General features: G+C 41.2%; 1 protein-coding gene across 1 annotated transcript; it reads right to left on the bottom strand.

The window, feature by feature from the left end:
- Positions 1 to 979: 979 nt before the first annotated feature.
- Positions 980 to 19,472, bottom strand: LOC104935538 (WD repeat-containing protein 37). Its single transcript, XM_027289566.1, has 14 exons — positions 19,335 to 19,472; positions 16,779 to 16,945; positions 13,099 to 13,195; positions 12,777 to 12,872; positions 12,491 to 12,555; positions 9,287 to 9,422; positions 8,909 to 8,980; positions 8,735 to 8,779; positions 8,390 to 8,466; positions 8,062 to 8,299; positions 7,466 to 7,607; positions 7,164 to 7,298; positions 6,767 to 6,881; positions 980 to 6,658 (listed from the first exon to the last, which is right to left on the bottom strand). Exons 2-14 carry the CDS (start codon positions 16,914 to 16,916, stop codon positions 6,527 to 6,529), a joined length of 1,488 nt encoding a protein of 495 aa, XP_027145367.1. The 5' UTR covers positions 16,917 to 16,945; positions 19,335 to 19,472; the 3' UTR covers positions 980 to 6,526.
- Between the last annotated feature and the right edge of the window lie 476 nt (positions 19,473 to 19,948).

Below are 19,948 nucleotides of genomic sequence, written 5' to 3'. Positions count from 1 at the left end.
TTCCTGCATTGTGAACAGTGTCAGAGTGTATATGAGGCTCAGGATTGTGGTCACGCTGCCACCTAGCGGGACATTGTGTGCATTACAAGTTGTGGGGGTTTTGTTTGTTTACTGTTTTTCTTCATTTTTGTCCTCTGGATTTCTCCTTTTATCGCTTAAAACAATTAATTTAGTTACAAATATCCCAAAGGCTTTTATTTCCATAAAAATTCGTTATTCTTGTGTAGTCAGTGTGTCTTCTTATAGAAAAGTTTTCTGAGGTAAGGAATGTGAAAAAATACTTCTACTGAAAGCCACTGGTTTGAATGCTCTGTAAACTTTTATGATTAGGTATGCAGAATGGATGTAGTCTCTATTGGTCATGACTGTTTTTATCACTCGGAATAAATCCTCTTATTTGTGTTAGTTTTGGTGTTTGTGTATCACTTATCACATCAGAGTCAAAGCTCAAATCTGTGTGTGAAAATATTTGCTTCCACTTCCAGGGTCACAGCATCGTCATTTTGTGACAGATGTCATAATGACAAATGTATTTATCGGAAATAAATGAGCCTGTTAAAATTAGAAATTTTCGAAACACTAAAATACACTATATTGATGTTATACATGTGCAGAAAACCTTGTGTCTCCAGTTAAACTTGAAATGCAGGAGTGCTTTGGTACAAGACGTGTGGCTGTCACTGTTCAAAGAATCAAAATGAATTAAAACACACGTAAAGTATATATAAATACAAGTTACTGACTTATTTTAGCTTGTACTGTGTATTTTTGCTTATATTTTAGCAGAATTGACCACCTCTACATCCAGCACCAGCTGACACAAATTAAATCCAATATTCGGTCTACTTTTAGTTCTGGTTTGGTCTCCACCGACTCCTTAGCAACTACATCACTTTCATCATTAACTCAGCAGGTAGCGTACAGCTGACTGAGTTTAAAGACAATAACATACACCCAAAAAAAAACACTGAAAACGTTCAAACAGCACGAATGGTTTATTCTGATTCCACAAGCAGACGCTTGTTCCTTATTACACAGCTACAATCCACAAAACTGCTGTCAAGTCCAACAAGTTTTCATCTTTTTTTTTTTATTATTTCTTCTGAGAACTGAACTGTGGTGTTTGTTGTTCCACATCAACCACTTTGATCACACAAAACACTGTTAACAGCAAGGAGCCACAGTTTAACAAGGCTTCACGACGGTGGATTTGAGATGGTCGATGCTCAGTGATGATGCGATCTGGTTTACGATGTGAACGCTCGGTTAAAACAGGTGAGTTATGGACGTGGCGGCAGAGTGGCTCAGTGCAGTGAAATTTGTCCGCAAGGGAGAAAACAACATTGGATAAACTAGAGATCAAACATCCTCACACACACATACAAACACACGGCTTATAAGTTTTATTCACACAAACACGTTTTGTCAGTTAAACCAGGGACGACTTGTTTCATCGAGGGGATTTGAGGAAAAATACATTAATTGTCTTAAATAAAGAGAAAATAAAGCCACGAATCACTGAAGGAACTTTGTCAGGTAGTCAGACTAAAGTGAAAAATATAACACCTGAAAAGTAATATAAATAAATCCATGCAAGAAAGATATTTTCTTCTACTTGATCTGTGAAGACGTTGATGGGGAGATCTGAGTATTTAGCTTAGGCAGGATCGTTAAGTCAGCCATAGTTTCCACCTGGTTCGTTAGTGGTCGTTGTTGTTGTGACGACTGTCGTCAGGGTCGTTAAAGTCACCTGAGGTCAGGTGTGAACGACAGTCGTTCAGGTCACCTGGACTCCAACGACCATCATTCACACTGGAACTCAAGTGACTTTAACGACCCTGACGACAGTCGTCAACAACAACAACGACCACTAACGAACCAGGTGGAAACTATGGCTGACTCTACGATCCTGCTGAGGCTAAATACTCAGATCTCCTCATGAGTCAGTCAGAACTGGAGAAGCCTCTCAGAGGAGAACTGAGACGTCTTCACAGATCTACAACTAAGTCGACCTGCCTCAGATTAAACTCTCCTCAAAAAGCTGGATGACTGATAACCTCCACAGACTTCTTGTTTTTAGGAAAGTTCAGTCTGCAGCTGACATGTTTAATTATTATTATTATTACTTTTAATTATTCATTTGCATCAGACTGCAAAACCGTTTTTTTCGCCATCCCTGGTGTAAATGACAAAATAAACTTTGTCTTATGTGAATGTAAAGCGTTCGGCAGAATAACTAAAATCATCCATCATGAAGCAAAAAAAGATTTACACAAAATAAAAACAAAGTAAATGCAGGATCATGTCATCAAGTTACAAAGGCTAATAAAACTGCTGCAGCTGAAATACACTATACAGCCAAACCAGCTACTTTCTTCATATATTACAATTTATACGATACAAATGTTACGGAGTTCAACACTTTACATTTGCCTTTTGGCAAGTACTGTCATCACTTTAGTGAAAATCTACATTTATTTGACCTTAAATGTAATTGTGCTGTTTATACACCTGTCAAAATTCAATTTATTTGAACAAACATGGTGTTTATAATTACTTTTTAATATTAGAAATACATTAATACACTGCAAAAAGGCAGCTGTAAAGTGTTACCAAACACATAACTGTGGGTATTCACCAAAGAAAAATGTGCTTTTCACCCACCGCAGGGAGAAACGTTCATCATGACACTGTACTTGTTTGAAAGAACACTTTTTGTTACAAACCAGCTTCACAAATCTAAAGCTAGACTCAGAAACGATCAGTTTGAAATGAACTGTGCTTGTTCGTCGTGTTACTGCACACATGCTGAGTACGACGGAAGTACGACGGTTGAACGGCAGTCGAAAAACCTCGAACTGCCCGTCATCACAACATTAACCACGTTTTATTTTAGACGTTGATTTTTATCACCACACAAACGGACACGGACACACAGACTTTGTTCTTGTGATGTGGTGAAATCATCTCAAACACACCTACACACACACACACACACACACACATCATTACAGCCTCTCCCATTCACTTGAATGCAGCTTTGGCAGAGTTATTTTAGTGGCAGTGGGAAAGCAAAGCAGGGTGACAGCAAACGCATCACGACACTCTTCAGAGATTTCACTAGTTTTTTGTTTTAAAGTACCGTAACAAGAATCCCCAACAACAGTGTTTCAACACTAATGACTAAAGGGCACTGCGATTAACTCATTTACAATCATGTCAAGTATTGGTACGACGGCAGGGCTGGGCGTCCGAGCGAATGTTGGCCTTAAGTTACCAAATATGTCCGATTTAATTCAATGATTGAGTTCATTTAATAAAGCCCTCGTCACACTTTCTCTACTTTAAAAAGGACTCTACAGGCTTGGTGGGAGTTTGGTCCAATGATCACTACAGTACCAAGAGTTTATTACAGTGTAAGACAGATTTTATCGTGCCACAACAAACCTTGTTGGAAAAATTGGGCAGAATAAGTTGCTGCAAGTTTAAGCTCAAAAAATGGAACCAATAGATTCTCACTTACTATTATCTTATTTTTATTATTCTTGCTTAAATTGCAGACTGTAACTGAAGTGCACAACTTTATTTAACAAGCTGAGAAACTTTACAACTAGCAGCTGCCAGTTTTTTAAAGTTATTCTTGCTGCCTGTCATAATGAAGGTAATGCATGTTCATGGATTAATATCTGAAACACAGATAATCATGGTGCTCTCACTGCATTAAAAATGATCAGTTGATCAAGCTCCCTACAGCAATTAACTGTTTGTTGATTTGCTTGATTCGGTGCAGAAGATCCTTGAATCAATTAGCAAAAAGTTTTGTTTCTCTTATTCACGAGTCACAAAGTCGATACTTTAATTTCAGTAAACATCACAAAACGCTTCCCGAATATTGATACTAGTCACAACTAGCTCTCGCTTCCCGTATGCTGTAGTAATCGAGTTTACTACAGCAACGGCTTGGGTGCATCGTAAAGTGCTACCCGGGACTTTTTACACATCAGTAACCTGAAAAATACATTTAGACTTCCTCCGGTCAAATCACAGCTGAAGTTTCTTATTTTCTAAAACGGTTCCAGGTAAAGTGTCTACAGTGAAAAGAGCTTTGAGTGTATACTCTAGTCCTTCTCGGTACCCAGCCCTGCCTAGCAACCATTTCAACAGGTGTTACTCTTAGAAGCTAAAGAATTCATTTGCGCACACAAACACTGAGATCCCGCTCTCTCCCTGCACACGTCTCAGTACAAAACAGAGTGCCGTATGTCTGCACATTTATCAGCCTCTATAAAGTGTCAACGTGGCAGGGAGTCGACTTCTTTTGTCTACTAGACACACAGTGGCTGGTTCATGGCTTTACAGAAACAAAAATCCAGACACTGTGAGCAGAGTGACCAGTCACATTAAAGATCATGTGGGAGGTCGTAACAGGAGAGAAAACCTACAACTGGGACCAACACTGTAGACGTTTCAGTCAATAAAGAACACCCAAAAACACTGAAGTCTCCACACAGGAGACGAAGCAGACGTATGAGAGAGGAGATTCAGTTTGTAACACACACCAGTGTCAGTACTGGAGAGAAACCACAACACTGGGAGCAGGAAAAAGGAGTTTCAGTAGCTCTCACACATATCACCATCCTGGACGACTTTCAGACAGAACTCAAACATTTCAAACACACAGGTTAGGTCTAGCAGGTTCTATTTACATTTATTTTAACAGTAATTTATTTGTTGTAACCTGGTTTGATCATTCTTCTCCCCCCTCTCTCTGTTGGAGTAAAGACAATACTAAATAAGAATATTTCCTTTATCTGGGACAAGTTTTGTTTTTGAAACAGAGGCAGGACACAAAGCTGCTGCAGACCTAAATGGATGGAACAATTTTGAATATATCTAAAATGGAAAAATTTGACTTCAAAAAGACAAATTCTATTAAATCTGGAATAAATAGATCGAATTTATAACCCTAAAGCGAGCAGACTGTACAACTCCACTTAAGTTTCGTATGTTAGAAGGTTAAACCTGACCGTAACCTACACGTAGTACACGTCGATATATACACAAGGGTGTACATGGATTTATAGGCCTGGACGTGAAGATGTAGGTTCAGTCTGAAAGCCACGCAGGACCGTGATACGAAGTACGACACCTCGACTGTTTTTAGAGCTCACAACATCCAGACTGGAGAGAAATTGTTCTAGTACTAACACTGCTGCCAGCACACACATTTTTACTGCAGACCAGGACCATGAAGCCTCTTACGTGCTACGGTGTTACGTGCCGTGCAGACAACAATCCTACCAGCTGAAACTCACCAGCTTCTGACTGCGTTGAATATTTACAGAAGCAGTAACAACTGCTGTTTTTCTTCCAAACAAAAAGGTGCATTATGTTTAATACAGACGTTAAAGGGAGAGGTCGGGTGTTTTGGAGTGGAGTTGTGTGACATAGCGATGCACAGTCCCCAGATTGGAGAAGAAGGCATGGAGCAGAAAAACAAATCACCTTTTAAGTGTAGACTATAGTCAGAATATTTTCACCGCTTCACCTCGCCGTCAGATGGCGTTTTCTTTGGCTCTAACTGCAGAACTACCACATTTCTACCAAGCAACTCCACGGTTAAAAAAGGCTTTCTAACAGCGAGGTGAAGCGGTGAAAATATTCGTAATAAAGCGTACACATAAACAGATACAGATTTTTTTACTGTGGCTAAAATATGTTTTTCTGCTGACCCTGTCCAGTTCATAGCTCTGTTTCTTCAAACCGGGTTCATGCTGACCGCTGTCGACAATGCAAAGCCACCTCGTACGACTCCACTTCAAAACACCCAAACGGGCCCTTTAAGCAATGAATCTCAAGTACCAAACAAAACATTTTGGAATGAAATTCAAGAGGAAAAAAAATCCACTTTTAACATCAAACTAGCCAAACACAATTTAAAACACTTTATGTTTTGTCACCAGAAGCAGAAAACGTCAAAAGAAAAGAGCGTGTGTGCTTCTTTCTTGAGCTGCCAATCATAGACATCAGGAGGTTTAAGTAAAGCAGAAGGTAAATAGTCACAGATGAACTCCTGAAAAGCACCAACGTGATACAAAACTAGTGGATTTTTCCTTTAAAGCATTAAAATCTGCTGTTAGTGGCACAGATTAGATTTGCTCTAACTCTTGTCTATGTGCTTTTTAAAACATATCGGCATGGTGAGTTAGAGAGCGTGACAGATTCAGTAGACAGCGAGCGCAAGTCCTTTTTCTTCTCTGCCCCTCAGTCTGGAGCAGGTCAGACCTCAGGGAGCTTCAAAGCGTCAAACACCGACCTCCTGCAGACTCAAAAGACGGCTGGTAAAGGTCTGTAGGTTTATCTTTCGTTGAGAGAGATCGGTTACGACACGTGACAAAAAGAAGCATCAAACTAAACTTTTTACAGCCGCCTTTTTAAGCCTGCAGGATGTGAGCGTTTGATGCTCCCACAACAGACTTTAGGTGGAGTTTCATCACTGTGAGGTGACAGCAGGACGAGGTGGAGGTCATTTCTCCTGCAGCAGGGCGGGGATGTTGATGTTCCAGCCAATGGCCTGCCGGTCAAAGCCGCAGGTGAACAGGTTGCAGGAGGTGTTGTCTTCACACCAGGCGGAGCAGCACACCATACGCCGGTGACCCTGAAACACGACAGACAACACAGCAGCTGTTCAACACCGAGGACGGAGACACGCGAAGTCATGACAACAGAATGATCTGCGAGGAGCCAATCAGAGGCACCGACTGACCTGTCTGTTGCTTCGTGGGAGTCGAGCCAGTCGCACCCCGGACATGTCGAACAGCCGGACCTGCCGATTGTCGTGAGGAAGAGCGATGATTCTCTGGTTCACCGACACGCTGATCCTGGACCCGACAACAGTGAGAAAAACAGAAAATTCTCACATTTAAGAATCTAAAAATCAGCAAATATTTGTTATTTTGGATAGTTAACTATCATTGATTCTTGACTACAGTTTTATTCTGTGGTTCGATTATCACTTCAGCACCATAGTCTACCTACACCTGGTTCACAAAAAAGCTGATTATTAACCGTGTAAACGATATAAAATCATCTATCTTCTTCTTGGTGTCCGTCACTACGTGAACACACACGCTGTGTTTTCATGTGTAGGTTTGTTCACAGACCTGTTGACGGCGGAGTCTGTGCGGATGGTTGCTATGGGCGACCTCATGTTCTTCAGGTCCCACACTTTGACGGTTCGATCGTCGCTCCCGGACACCACGTTGTCTCCCACCGTGAACACGGCAGACGTCACCGTGCTGGAAGAAAAACAGGATTGTTTAGACTGAAGATGAAGATGAAGGAGGAGGCTCTGTTATCAAGATGTTTTGTCTCTTCTAAACACAATTCTTAAATAACACGATAAATAATAAATAAGGCAGACTTATTTATCTAGTATATATTCTATATAGTGTGTCGGACTGACTCAGTGTGTCCCTGGAACACGTTGACAGAGTGGATGGACGGGTCTCTGAAGTCCCACAGTCTGAAGGTGGTGTCTCTGGACGATGTGACCACCAGACGCTGGGTGGGGTGTGTGCAGCAGTGGGTCAGCTCCTGGTCATGACCTGAACACACAAACACACTTTTTTACTCAATCATAATGTAACTCAATAATAACTAGGAGTCGACAGCAGCTAAGCGAGAGCCGGCTCCGGCTTGTGGGTCGACTTGGGTTTGAGTTCTCGTGTGCTGGTTTGTCGGTCGTCTGTGACAGTGCCTCAGTTTACTCTCTTTAAATAGCACAACCGGTATTATTATTGGCATGACCGGGACAATGACCGGAACAATCCTGAGGGAACATTTCAGAGAGGACAGCCAGCGATGACTAACACGAACAGCAACGGAAGAGACGCTCAGTTTTCCTGTAATGGAAAATACGACGATCGATGTGCAGTTGATCCATCAAACTCTGTTAAAAACCTTTTACATTTCTGATCATGTCAAATGAACAAACAAGATAAACCATGTAAATAAATCAGCTTCAGAGATGTTGGCAGCTGTAATATTTCTTTATCCTACCTGTGAGTGAGTGGACGAGCTCTGACGTCTCCACATCGTACAGGTTGGCGGCTCGGTCCCACGAAGCCGTCACAACTTGTTTGCCCCCCACCAGCCAATCGGCAGCGATCACCACGCCCTGATGGCTGCGCAGAGTGGTGACCGCCGTACGGACAGAAGGACAGTCGTTCGGACCCTCGACCTCGCCGTCGGCCTCGTCTTTGTCTGAAAAGTCCACGTCGTCTTCGCAGGGTGTCTGCTGCATGTCGGGATGGACGAGGGGATAAAGTTTAAGAAACCATAAAGGTCCAAACAACTCGTTAAAAAAACTCAACCAGTTGACGCTTACGCTGATGTCAGCGACAGGCTGTGGAGTCGGCAGCTGGACCATGTACCTCCAGATGTGAGCTGTCTGGTCTCCAGAGGCTGAGGAGGACAGGCAAAAAGACAAATGACGAGATCTTCAGGGCAGAGTGAGTCAAATGTTGATGTGTTCACACCTCTCCTAGCTGTTTACAACTTCATTTTAACACAAGAGGTTTTGCAGCTTTGTCCAACTCTCACTTGAATGTGTGCAAGTTGATATATAGGGACAACTGTGCAGATTTTATTGTGACCACGGCAGATGCTGCCGTAAATAAACCAGTGATGTGGCCGCTACCACCGAGAACTTTAACTGGATCTGGATCGTTACCTGTTAGAGCCATCTGCTCAGTGGGGTGGAACTTGATGGAGTTGACTGTGGAGACAGAGACGTAGATGCATTACATCACTTTATAAAAGACACTGTGGATGTAGAAGTGTGTTTCGATATATTCGATATTAATGAATTAGATTTACTCTCAAAAATATACGTTTCTATCTCTACCTGATCCTTGATGGCCCAAGTATTTGAGGAGGCACTTTCCCGTCTCGATGCTCCACAGCATCGCAGTGTGGTCTGCTCACACACGTTAACGACACAAAAGAAGGAAAAAACAAAACATTAGATTTATAGAGTTTAACAATTTTTACGATTTGATGTGTACAGAACTTCAGGATTTAACTTCATGAGGTAAGTCCAGCGTGAAATTAACTGTTTTCTCTGCGGGGATTGAAAATAAAGAGATACTCTGACATTTAATTTAACAAAAGAAGAAACATAAATCATCGTTCAACATCAGGATGCAAAGAGCAGAATAATGAGACGTGTTAGAGGCCAAAAAACAAAACAAGAAAATTGAGGGGAGGAAAGCGAGTGAAGTACCTGCAGACGCTGTACCGAGCACCACGGGTTGAGTCCTGGTGACGCTCAGGTCCCAGATGCCGTCTCTGTGGCCGACATACTCCCTGACCAGCTGGCACACCGCTCTGGACGTGGTCGCTTTGAAACTGGACACAATCTGACAGCGACATCAAACTCGCGTTAACACAGAAGGAAATCGGAGGGACCACGCCACGTGCTGAACCTCACAGGGTTCCTACACATTTCACTCTACGTCTACGTGTTTTTGTCGAGCGATTCAAGTGACACGTTCAAGCATTTGCACACTTTTTTAGTGACTTCTTTTGGGGTCAAATTGGTGACTTTAAATGTTTAAATCAAATCAATAAAGTTTTGAGGACACACTGGTTCACAAATTCACACTTGTTGCTCACTTCACAAACATTTTAAAGCCCGGAAATGATCCAGTTTGAATTGTTCAGACTTATGCAAAGCTGTGTAGGAACCCTGGTCTGATGGAGGGAGGAAGCGGGTCAGCAGAACTGAGGAGTTGCTCAGCAGGGTCCTTGTAGTATGCCAGGGCTAAGAAGCTTTGGTTGACAACAGCGTTATTCATATCAGTCCTGGGTTTCAGGAGGATTTCTCAAAATAAAAATAAATCTTTATTGGTATTTGTTTTAAGCTGTCTGAGCACATGCTAGGCATGAAATCTGATGCTCTGAGTGCTTTAAAACAAACCATCAATGACCAGTCAACCCAGACCTGGTATCAACACAGATGCAGACACATTAAGTATCATATCAGGATTACTATAAATGCAAAACCGCGATAAAGAAAGAGAAATCTACGTGGGGGAAGAGGGGGCAAAATAATACTGAGTTACGGTGAGGCAGAAGAAATCGATCAGTTGTTATTATATCAGTTGTATCAAGAATCGGTCAAAGTGTTTACATTAAAGATGGGGATGATACAAACTGGACTCTTGGTTCGTTTTGGACACAGACCACTAAATAAGTTCCAACTGAAAGGAAGCAGGAGAGCATAGAGAATCATTCATCTACACACAGAACAGAGCATTTCCGTCACTTCTTCTTTTCTGTTCAAAACGATATGAAATCAATAAATTATGGTCAGAATAAAAACAGATAAAACCGACACTGAAGACGTGATGACAAATACTGTTGCTAAGCATGGTGGGAACCAGAGTTGGCTGGTCGTTAGCAGGTAAAAACAGCGTGGAGTTTTTGTTCAGCGTAGCATGATTTGGCCAAGTTTGTCATGTAATGCAGCGCGTAAATTTAGTTAAAAGCTGAATCTGGGTGATCGGTGATTTGTGTGTCTGAATGATTGATGCAACACTTAAAAACAAAACAAAAAAAAAGCAACAGGGGCTGGAAGGTTTAAGGAAAAAGCACCGCAACATAAGCTTTAGGTCACTGGCTGAGGAGTAAATCTAACGCACGCAGCAGTTAATGCTCTATGCAGCTTCGGTGTGCAGTCTGCCATAGCCACATCAAGATGTTGCTTGTTTTATGATCGATAAATGAATTAAAAGATGGATATTTAAAATCAACACACAGTACGTGAAATCTGCCTTAGTTCAGGAAACAATTGCAAAAGTTACCAAAGATGTTTGAGGTAATTTAGAAACTTTGTCCACCAGAGTTTATTTATTCGACTGTAACATGTCCCTCAAAGACCAGGTGGCAAATTTCCAGTATATTTCTGGCAAATTTCCAGAAACTTTCCATGGGAAGTTGAGCTGGGGAACCAACCTTCAGTTTTGTTGGTTTATTCCCAATTCATTTATTCCCATAAATTCCTCTTAATTCCATGAAAGGTTTCCAACTTCCAACCCTATAATAGCCCAAATCCAACATGTGTTTCTATGAAAAACACTATGACCCAATATATCGCTATATGAGTTATCAAGCTCAGCACTATTTTTTGAGAGTGGTTGCCAAGTTTCAGTTCCCAAAACTCAAAATAATGTTCCCCTTTTTAGTCACATTTATATTTTGAGTCATTTAAAAGGTACAGTGTGTACTACCCCCCGCTTACACCTCACTTCTCAAACTTCTAAGAAAACACAACACAGTTAGCCAGAACTGTGCCTGTTCCAAATATAGATATAAAAGACTCATTCTAAGGTAATAAAAACAGAATTAGTCTTTTAAGTTGATTATACATCATTGAAAACACAGTTATAGATATATTCAGTTTCTGACAATAGATCACCCTAAAAGTTACACACTGAACCTTTAAAGATGTATTTATTTTGGGGTTTCCACTGATGGCGAGTGAAGACAAAGAATTGGTTGCCACTTTCTCAAACTGGCTGCCAATTGCAACCTTTTTTTTGCAAGAGATGTTCAGAGAACTGACCCCTTAAATCCACTTAACCTGATAAATTTCATACAGCCAATAAGGTTAATAAGAAAAGCACAATCTGATATGGCTGAGCATTTTCCGGCAGACCACACACTCTGCCTTAACTGAGCAAGGATCTAAAGCAGTCAACAAATGCTCCTCCACCTTGAGTACTTTATTAATCAAGGCACAAAAGGCATTTTGAGGTAACAACTGCTTCATGTTAAAGATGTCTCCGTAGTGTACCATTATGTGAATGTCGACAAGTGGCTAAAATCAAAAACCAAGAAGGTGCAACTGAAAAAAGCCTGTTAGTGAGATAATAAAGTTGTTGTTTTTTTAATTTTATCTCACACAGAAACTGATAGAAAAGCTCAAACTCCTACATTTGAATGACCAAGTCTCTTGGGGAGGGAGTGTCGACCCCCTGGCTGGGCTGTTCATGCATATTGGCACACACAGGGGGAGAAATCAACAAGTTACCCATGAGTCTCCACCCCACAACTCCCAACTGGTTACGCTGAAGTTGCGGGATCCACCTACTCTGGCATGGCAAGAGTTTGAACGCGGCTACGAGCAAAAAGGTGGAAAAAGACAGCAGTTCTTCTCTTTAACATTCAAAAGACATGTGATGGTAACACTGACGAGCAATGAAGCCGATTTAAGCCTCTTTAGATTTTGTATTTTCACCTTCCATGACACAAGTTATGGATAGTTTTTGAAAATCAACATTTTCTCAAACCATCTTCAACAATGTTTTGATTAAACCAATAAATATCACCTACAGTATGCAAGCAGACTTCAATGATTTATACATTTATGAATGATTATTCCTTTGTCTTTGGACTCGCAATAAATAAATAAGACAGTATTTACCTTGCTTGTGGAAGCCTTGTAGGTCGTCTTTAGTTTTTGTGACAGCTGGCTGGTACTGTGACTTGCTGTGGATCGTCAGAAATAAGACAGATATAAATATTTAATAAAAACACAGAAATGAGCACAGAATGTTTAAACCTAACCCACGTAAGAATCCAACTTTCCAGGCTTCAAGCTCAGCGCTCGTGTCTGAACACCGTGGTTATGGACCACTCGGGGTCATATGAGGAACTACTGGCAGCTATGGGCCACAGCTAAAGAGGTTAGCGTAGATGTTGTGTCTCACCTTTTGTTTTCAGAGCTCCTTTGGCTAAATCTGCCCCTTCGAAAGTCTGTCCTTCTGCAGCCAAACGATCGTTCAGCGTTTCGATTTCTCTGCGCACTGAGAGGCAAACAGGCCACATATTAAAAGACTGACAGCAACGAGAACAAGTGCACCCTGCGCTGATCATGAAGTGTTTTATTTGAGTCAACACAGGTTTCCCTGCCATCAACACCGCCATGATCACAACAGGTTAGGTGTTCAGCTGAAAATTCGAAATCTCTAAAGACTGGACCAACGTAACCACACAAGTGATTTCACAGTTAAAACCTTCGCGATGACTTACATTCCAGGTTTTCTATGTAGAGGTTTTCAAACTCTCTCTCGATCTGACTGAACAGGTCCAGCAGATTGCTCCTCAGAGACAGCGGCAGTTTGGAGTCCTGCAGGGAAAGAGAAGAAGAACATGAAACAAACACGAGTTTATCGCTGTTGTTTCAGTTAAATACTGAGCAGAGGACTAGCTGTGGTGTGTATGCAGGGCAATTAGCAATTGGTCTGCCAATTAGTGTCTCGTTTAATTGACAGTTTTCTCTGTAAATGTCAGAAAATACTGAAAAATGTGTAACAATCTGTCTGAAATGTGCTCTACTTAGTGTCATTTATGACAAAGAAAAGCAAAAACTGTTTTCAAATTATTTTCTATTGATCGAGTAATCACCTAATCATTTCAGTCCTTTGTATACGTGTACAGACATAGTCACAGTTAGATATGCTGGTGATGCAGTTCTGTATATTAAAGCCTTTACACAATGCAAGTTTCCCATTTGACATGACAGAAGAAGAAGACTCCTGTTACAATAACAACATTGAGGAAGGAAATCAGAGCGAACTCATGTTTTCAAACAGGAAAGAGTCGATAAAGTGAAAGAATCAGTGAAAAAGGTTGCAGAGCAGAGAGGATGCGATGGTGTCAACACAAAACATCGATTCAAATGTTCCACCATGCGATGTTTACATAACACATAACATGTTTTATTTAACAGTGAAGAGAAAATGGGATGAAAATGATCATAAGTTGCTGATTCTGGGCTCAACACTGACATTTAAAAGTGTTTTGGTTGGTGAAACTGAAAATATGACTTCCATATTTAGTCACCAGTAATTGAGAGACTCTTCAGTAATAAGTCAGCTTATTAATGAAACACTGCAACTACTGTTCCTTCAATTTAAACTCTTTCAAAATAAACACTAAAAATAATGACAGTACATTTGAGTTGGCTTTTACAACAGTGAGTGAATAGTTTAAACATTTCTGCACTGATGCCACCGCAAACAGTTTATTGCAGACAGTCGTGCTGTGATAGAGCCTGTGGTCAAGACACAAGCAGGAAGTGGTCGGTCTCTCCTCAAAGCTGCCCTCGTTGTACCTGAGTGCTGTGAGCTCTGCATAATGCTCTGCACTCCAGCTTGGGCTGAATTGCCGCTCGTGGCTATGCTTTCTAAAGAAATCAGTCAAGCGTGCTCTAAGCATTCACGGGATGATGTTGAGAGAATAAAGGCTGCAGCATGGGGGGGAAGGTACATGATGACATATGTTTGTATGTTGCATAAGGCCTGACATACAGTGACAATATAAGGACATCAAACTCTAAAAGCATGTGTGGAGCCAATCCACTTCCAGATCAATCCTGAAACCAATCGGCCATCGTCTGATGACGATTTAGTCTCTGGGGGAAACAGCCAAGTGTTTTTTTGGGCTTAGCCAGCAGATATCCGGAAAACAGATAACAGATATACAAGCCGAGACTTCCTCTGCAGTCCGATTAGTAACTTGAGAACGACGAGAAAGAAACATTCACTCTTAGGTAAGATTGTGTTTCAGCCGATGAGTTCCACTTCCTCTTTTACTCTCCTGTCTCAAACACGACTGGTCAATACTACTCGGACAAACGTACACAGAATGCTTCGGATGCCACAAAACTTGATCCCTTCATAAGCAAATATCCCAGATCTCTATGACAATGGTGTTGAAGTGTTATCATGGCTCATAATGGGACATAAATATAGAAATGACGCATCTGCAACCAAACAGTTGGTGGGGCTAACTCTACATTCAGATGTCATTAAACCACTGAGGAAGAAGTAATCAATAAAGACATGGTGGTGCAGTGGTTGGCAATGTCACCTCGAAGCAAGAAGGTTACTGTTTTGAACCCAGTCTGGTTCTGTGTGGGTTCTTTCCAGGTACTGCAGTTTTTTTATGGAAATTTGGAAAATGGAAGTCACATGCTTTGTGTACGTACGTCACAATTTATTCTAAGCACTGTTTCCATTGCACTTTGCATTTTATTTTTATCAAAACATCAAATTATCTTCCTCAACAAAGCATAAAAACTTGCTGAAGATGCAGACATTTCACTTTCTGCTCATGTTTTTATGCTCAAAATGAAGATTCACTTTAAAACCGGAGGGGGAGAAGAAAAATACCGCGTACACGGTGAGAACGGTCTTGAGTCAGTAAAAAACTGTGCAATTAATGCTTCGTGTTGCTAAACTGTCCAATGAACAAGCTCATTGTGAGTCACGTGACCTTGGTTTATTTGTAAGAGGACAGTGTGGATGTAACTGCATCAAATAGTCAAGAATATCACATTTTAAGGGGGGGAGATATTTGGATATGAAATAGAGAAATGACTTTCACCTCCTCTAAATACTAATCAAACCTAAACCTACATGAGTAAAGCTAGCTCTAGAAACTATTTGGGGAGTTACACAACATGGAGAGCTAAACACCTGAAACTTACCTCCATTCTCATGAGGGATTCCAGATTATCAGAGGACTGGGGCCAAAAAGGACCAGAGTGAAAAAACAAAAAAGTCATGAGGAAGGGATTTACAATGCTGGCACCACGTTTGGTTAGAAAACTGCTTGAAACCAGCCAAAACCCAGAAAAACTTGTAAACGCTGACAAGGCAGCAATAACACACTTAAATTAAATTAAATTAGAATTTCAAGTGTATTTATAAATAGTCAAGCAACTAAAAGAGAAGCATTGTAGAACTTCCTTTAAACATCAGGAGAAATAAAAACACTCTAAATAATCCAATGTAAGAAGGTACGTAGACTTTTCAACCACAGGTGGAGTTTATTGTTTACACCTGAGCACCTCCTTTATCAACAGGCCCTGAGTGCAGGGAATGTAAACAGAGGTTTAATGTCTAAATTCTGTTACTGCAGAGGTATACTCAGGAATAATACACCAATGCAGATTTATATCAGGTTAGGTTCAGTGTTTCACTGTGAAGCATGTTTAATAATAAGCCATAGTTATTGAGGCTTTGACTCGACAGAAGGTAATTCATCTTCCCTTAAACTTGAAGATTTTGTTACCATTTGTGCAAATTCAACTATTTATGACGCAAAATCTGAAACTTTGTTTCAGATAAGGGTTAAAAATACCCAATAAAACGTGAAAACATCAAATAAAATATAAAAAAAAACATTTAAAAAGTGTTACAAAAACTAATTGGAGGAGAGTTTGAATGCAAATAAAGTGAATATAGCAAAGTAGAAAAAGAAAAGGACAAACATCCTTATTTCAGTAGGTCTCTTTGTCTTGGTTTACTATCTTTTTAGAGAATTGACTCCAGGTAATGGTGTTTCCATCCCAGGAGGTATTCACTTCCCCTTTAGCTGGCCCGATTGAAACCGAGCTGAACCCTCGTTCCTAGAAAAAAACAGGAATAAGCACCACTGATCGAATTGATCCACCTGAGCGAAATGCAAATGCCCGAGTCTGTTCTGGATCCATCTGTTTTAGATTTATAGCAGTCGCGCAGTAATTATGACATGCTTAACACACGTAACAACATAAAGCATTATACTCTAAATGGATGCATTTAAACCTAATTGGCTTAGGATTACAACTGGAGTGCTTATGGGCGCTGACAGTAGCAGGCTAATGATGACAGGTCGGAGACGAGGCGAGTTTCTCTGCATATTTTCACTGTGTGAATCGTCACCTGTCCCTCCAGCATGTCTCTCTGCAGGCCGGAGCGATCCTGCTCGGTGCTGTTGGTCCGGCGGATCGACAGGCTGTGAGACTTCCTCTTCTGCTTGGCCTGGCGGGCGGCAGCGCTGCTCCCACTCTCCACCGGCATCCCTCCTTCAAATCCGATGTAAACACAGACTGAAAGTACAAAACCAGAAGCAAAGAGCCATGAGAACAATTCCTGGTTAAAATGCTACACTCAGTGGAAAACATACAGCGACTGTGTTAGACTTGGCAGCTTCCATGTGTGAAGTGACAGCATGACTGAGTGTGAAGCAGAGTGTTGGTGAGCGTACTCAGCGGGTCCCTTAAGGTCAAACATGTGGGATTACTGGAACTGAAACTGAGAAGTGAGCAACAATAACAGAATCATCTCAAGATGGCAGACTCAAAGAGGTTTATTGGTAACAGGTGACTGGGTGTGAAGGAGGCATCCTCGAGAGGCTCAGTCGTTCACGGATGAGGCGAGGTTCACCACTTTCACCGTCTACAATCCAGAATATCATTCAAAGATTCAGAGAATCAGAGAAAGGCCTAAACCCAAACAGTGAATGTCCGTGACCTTGAACCCCCCAGGCAGCACTGCACACTTCTCTGGACCAGAACATCTGAGACTGACTGACGGAAAGCGGTCCAACGAGTTCACGTTTTAAATTGTTTTCGTCAGACACATCCAGATTGGCCAGACAGGCAGCATTAATGCTAGTTATGGAGCAACATATGCCGCCTCGTGATGTTCTGATTTTTCTTATTTCATGCAGAGACACATTCTGCACGTGTTACAACATCGTAATAAAAGAGTACATGTACTAGACGGGTCTGCCTGCAGTCCAGACCTGTCTCCCACTGAACAATTGGAAAGAATTTGACTTTTAAAACTTGTATCGTCAGTTCCTGAATTGCAGATTTATTTGGAAGAGGCAGGACTGGCAACGTGGCACACAATGGTTTCATATCTGGCAAACCGGAGCGTCGACATGTACAGACAGTGTGCGACATGGCAAATTTCAAGACAAGAAACATAACGACTGTAGTAATTTGTCAAGAAGCATGACACAGCATGTTCATTTTATGAGTTAAAGGTCCGGTATGTAAGATTTAGGGGAATTGATTGGCTAAATATGTTATATACTACTCAAGAATAACTTGATTTGTGTATAACCACCTGAAATTAAGATTTGTTATATGTTTGTCAGCTTGGAATGAGCTTTTTATCTACAGAGGAAGCGGGTCCCCTTCTACGGAGTCTGCTATGTTTCTACAGGAGCCCAGAGGTGTCTGCACATAGATGCATAGTAACATACTAATACTAGTACTATTATATACAAATGGTTTACACTGAGACACTTGTCTGTGTTGATAGATATTATTTTGGTCCATCTGGACTTTGAGGTTATTTGAGTAGGAGTACCAAAGAACCGCCAGGATGGCGCCACTGTCAAGTGTGTTAATTTATGTATTACAATGTATGTTAAAAGAGTCATGTGGGATGGGGTGTCTCGGGTCCCATGTGGTTTCCTTTGACGTGGTTAAGGGAGAGATCAGGTCAAAGGTTTTAGGGACATCTTTTAGGGCATCCTGGGAGAGGGGCCTCTCTTTTTCCTCTGTCCCTCTCTTACACAGATTTATACTATTTATACTAGTTTTGGGAGCATAACCATCACTGTATATAAGGGCTTGCCCCGCAGTTTTTCATTAATCGGCTTGGGGCTCTCCATGTAACGTTTTACTTGATTACGATACTGAACTTATTGTAATACATTTGTTACACAACTAAGACAGTATCAACATCTTCAACTGCATCACCACTGAAAATACGACAGCCCAGAGCGCACAAACCAAACACAAACTCTCTGACCATCTCATACCAGACTTCCCCACTAGCTTGGAAGGGTTGCTGAATGAGGTGAGGAGTGTTCACTTGGTTGCAAGCTGCAAGTTCACAGCTAGATCTCCCCACACTGGACCTTTAATACAGTAAAACATCCGACGTATTGTTCCTGTAGGCTGTCAGCTTCGTCACGATGCATTGCTGCACATGTAAGTAACATAATGACTGTTTCTAAACAGCATGCGCACGCCCTCAGCTGTGCATCAGCTGTTATCGATGCTCATATCACAGCAATGACACAACAACATTAAGCCTGGCTCCAGCTGTCACAAATCTTTGCCCTTGAGTTGACATAAGCCGGCTCTCTCTCTGTCTCTGTAACCGATGAAGACATTACCGCCTCTGTCTGCCCGGTAACGTCTCTGAATAAAGGAGCTGCCTTGTTTATTAGCTGTCAGTTAGTCTGTCACTGTGACCTGAAGACGTCAGGGCGAACAAAGCGACATTTTTATCGCACTGTGTTGGAGTAAAAACACCCTAAAGTGTGATTAAATCCAGAGCTTTGGTTGTAAGTAAGTCTAGATGTTAGCCTTGTTACAGCTAAGCGGCTAACCCGTTATCCCCCATTAGCTGGCGTGCTAATAGGCTAACGGTGAGACAACCTCCCCCCCACCAAAACAAAAGACTGGAACTTACCAGAAAGTCTACAAATACAGAGTTTTATCCCGGGATATCGTGGGAAAGGTCGGCCTCTGTATCATTTTCTCCGTGTTGACAGTTGACGAGCTCCGTCCGTCCGTCCGCGACGTGACGAGAGATAACGAAGCCAATTCCGGCCCGCGGCTTTTCACAATAAAAGCATGATAAATCTTTATCACGCCATAGGCGTTTAGTTTGTTGTTTTATTCTGTATTAACACATTCCAGCACCTAAAATAATTCACTTTAAAATGCTTTTAAGACACAAATGACATCTCGGCATATTAAAAACCTACTAAAAGGCTTTAAATTAGTAAAGGAACATTAGCAACACACAACCTACGCACATAAACAGTTTATTGGCACATATCCAACCTCTGTCATATAAAGTGTAATTGTTAATATGGATGAACAATTATAAAATATTATATAGTTATTAACAATAACATTACCATCATCTTGCCACTGCACTTTATCTACCTATTTATCTTGTGTTTTTTAGGTGTCCATGTCCCTCTGTGTTTTATTTTGATTTTTTCTACCTTAGTATTTTATTATATTTTCATAATTTATATATTTTTATTGTATTCAAATATACCAGAATGCTATGAG

The sequence above is a fragment of the Larimichthys crocea genome, chromosome II (genome assembly GCF_000972845.2).
Source record: "Larimichthys crocea isolate SSNF chromosome II, L_crocea_2.0, whole genome shotgun sequence".
In the NCBI taxonomy this organism is placed as follows: domain Eukaryota; kingdom Metazoa; phylum Chordata; class Actinopteri; family Sciaenidae; genus Larimichthys; species Larimichthys crocea.
Note: the sequence above shows the minus strand (reverse complement) of the source record. Positions and strands in the feature narration are given on the sequence as shown.

What these genes read in the sequence shown, in the direction of transcription:
- LOC104935538 (XM_027289566.1), bottom strand. Translation starts at nt 16,916, where the DNA reads ATGCCGGTGGAGAGTGGGAGCAGCGCTGCCGCCCGCCAGGCCAAGCAG. An exon ending in GCTCGGTACAGCGTCTGCAG is followed by an intron (nt 8,981 to 9,286) that starts GTACTTCACTCG and finishes GTGTGTGAGCAG; the next exon opens with ACCACACTGCGATGCTGTGG. An exon ending in ACAGACTCCGCCGTCAACAG is followed by an intron (nt 6,882 to 7,163) that starts GTCTGTGAACAA and finishes TGTCGGGTCCAG; the next exon opens with GATCAGCGTGTCGGTGAACC.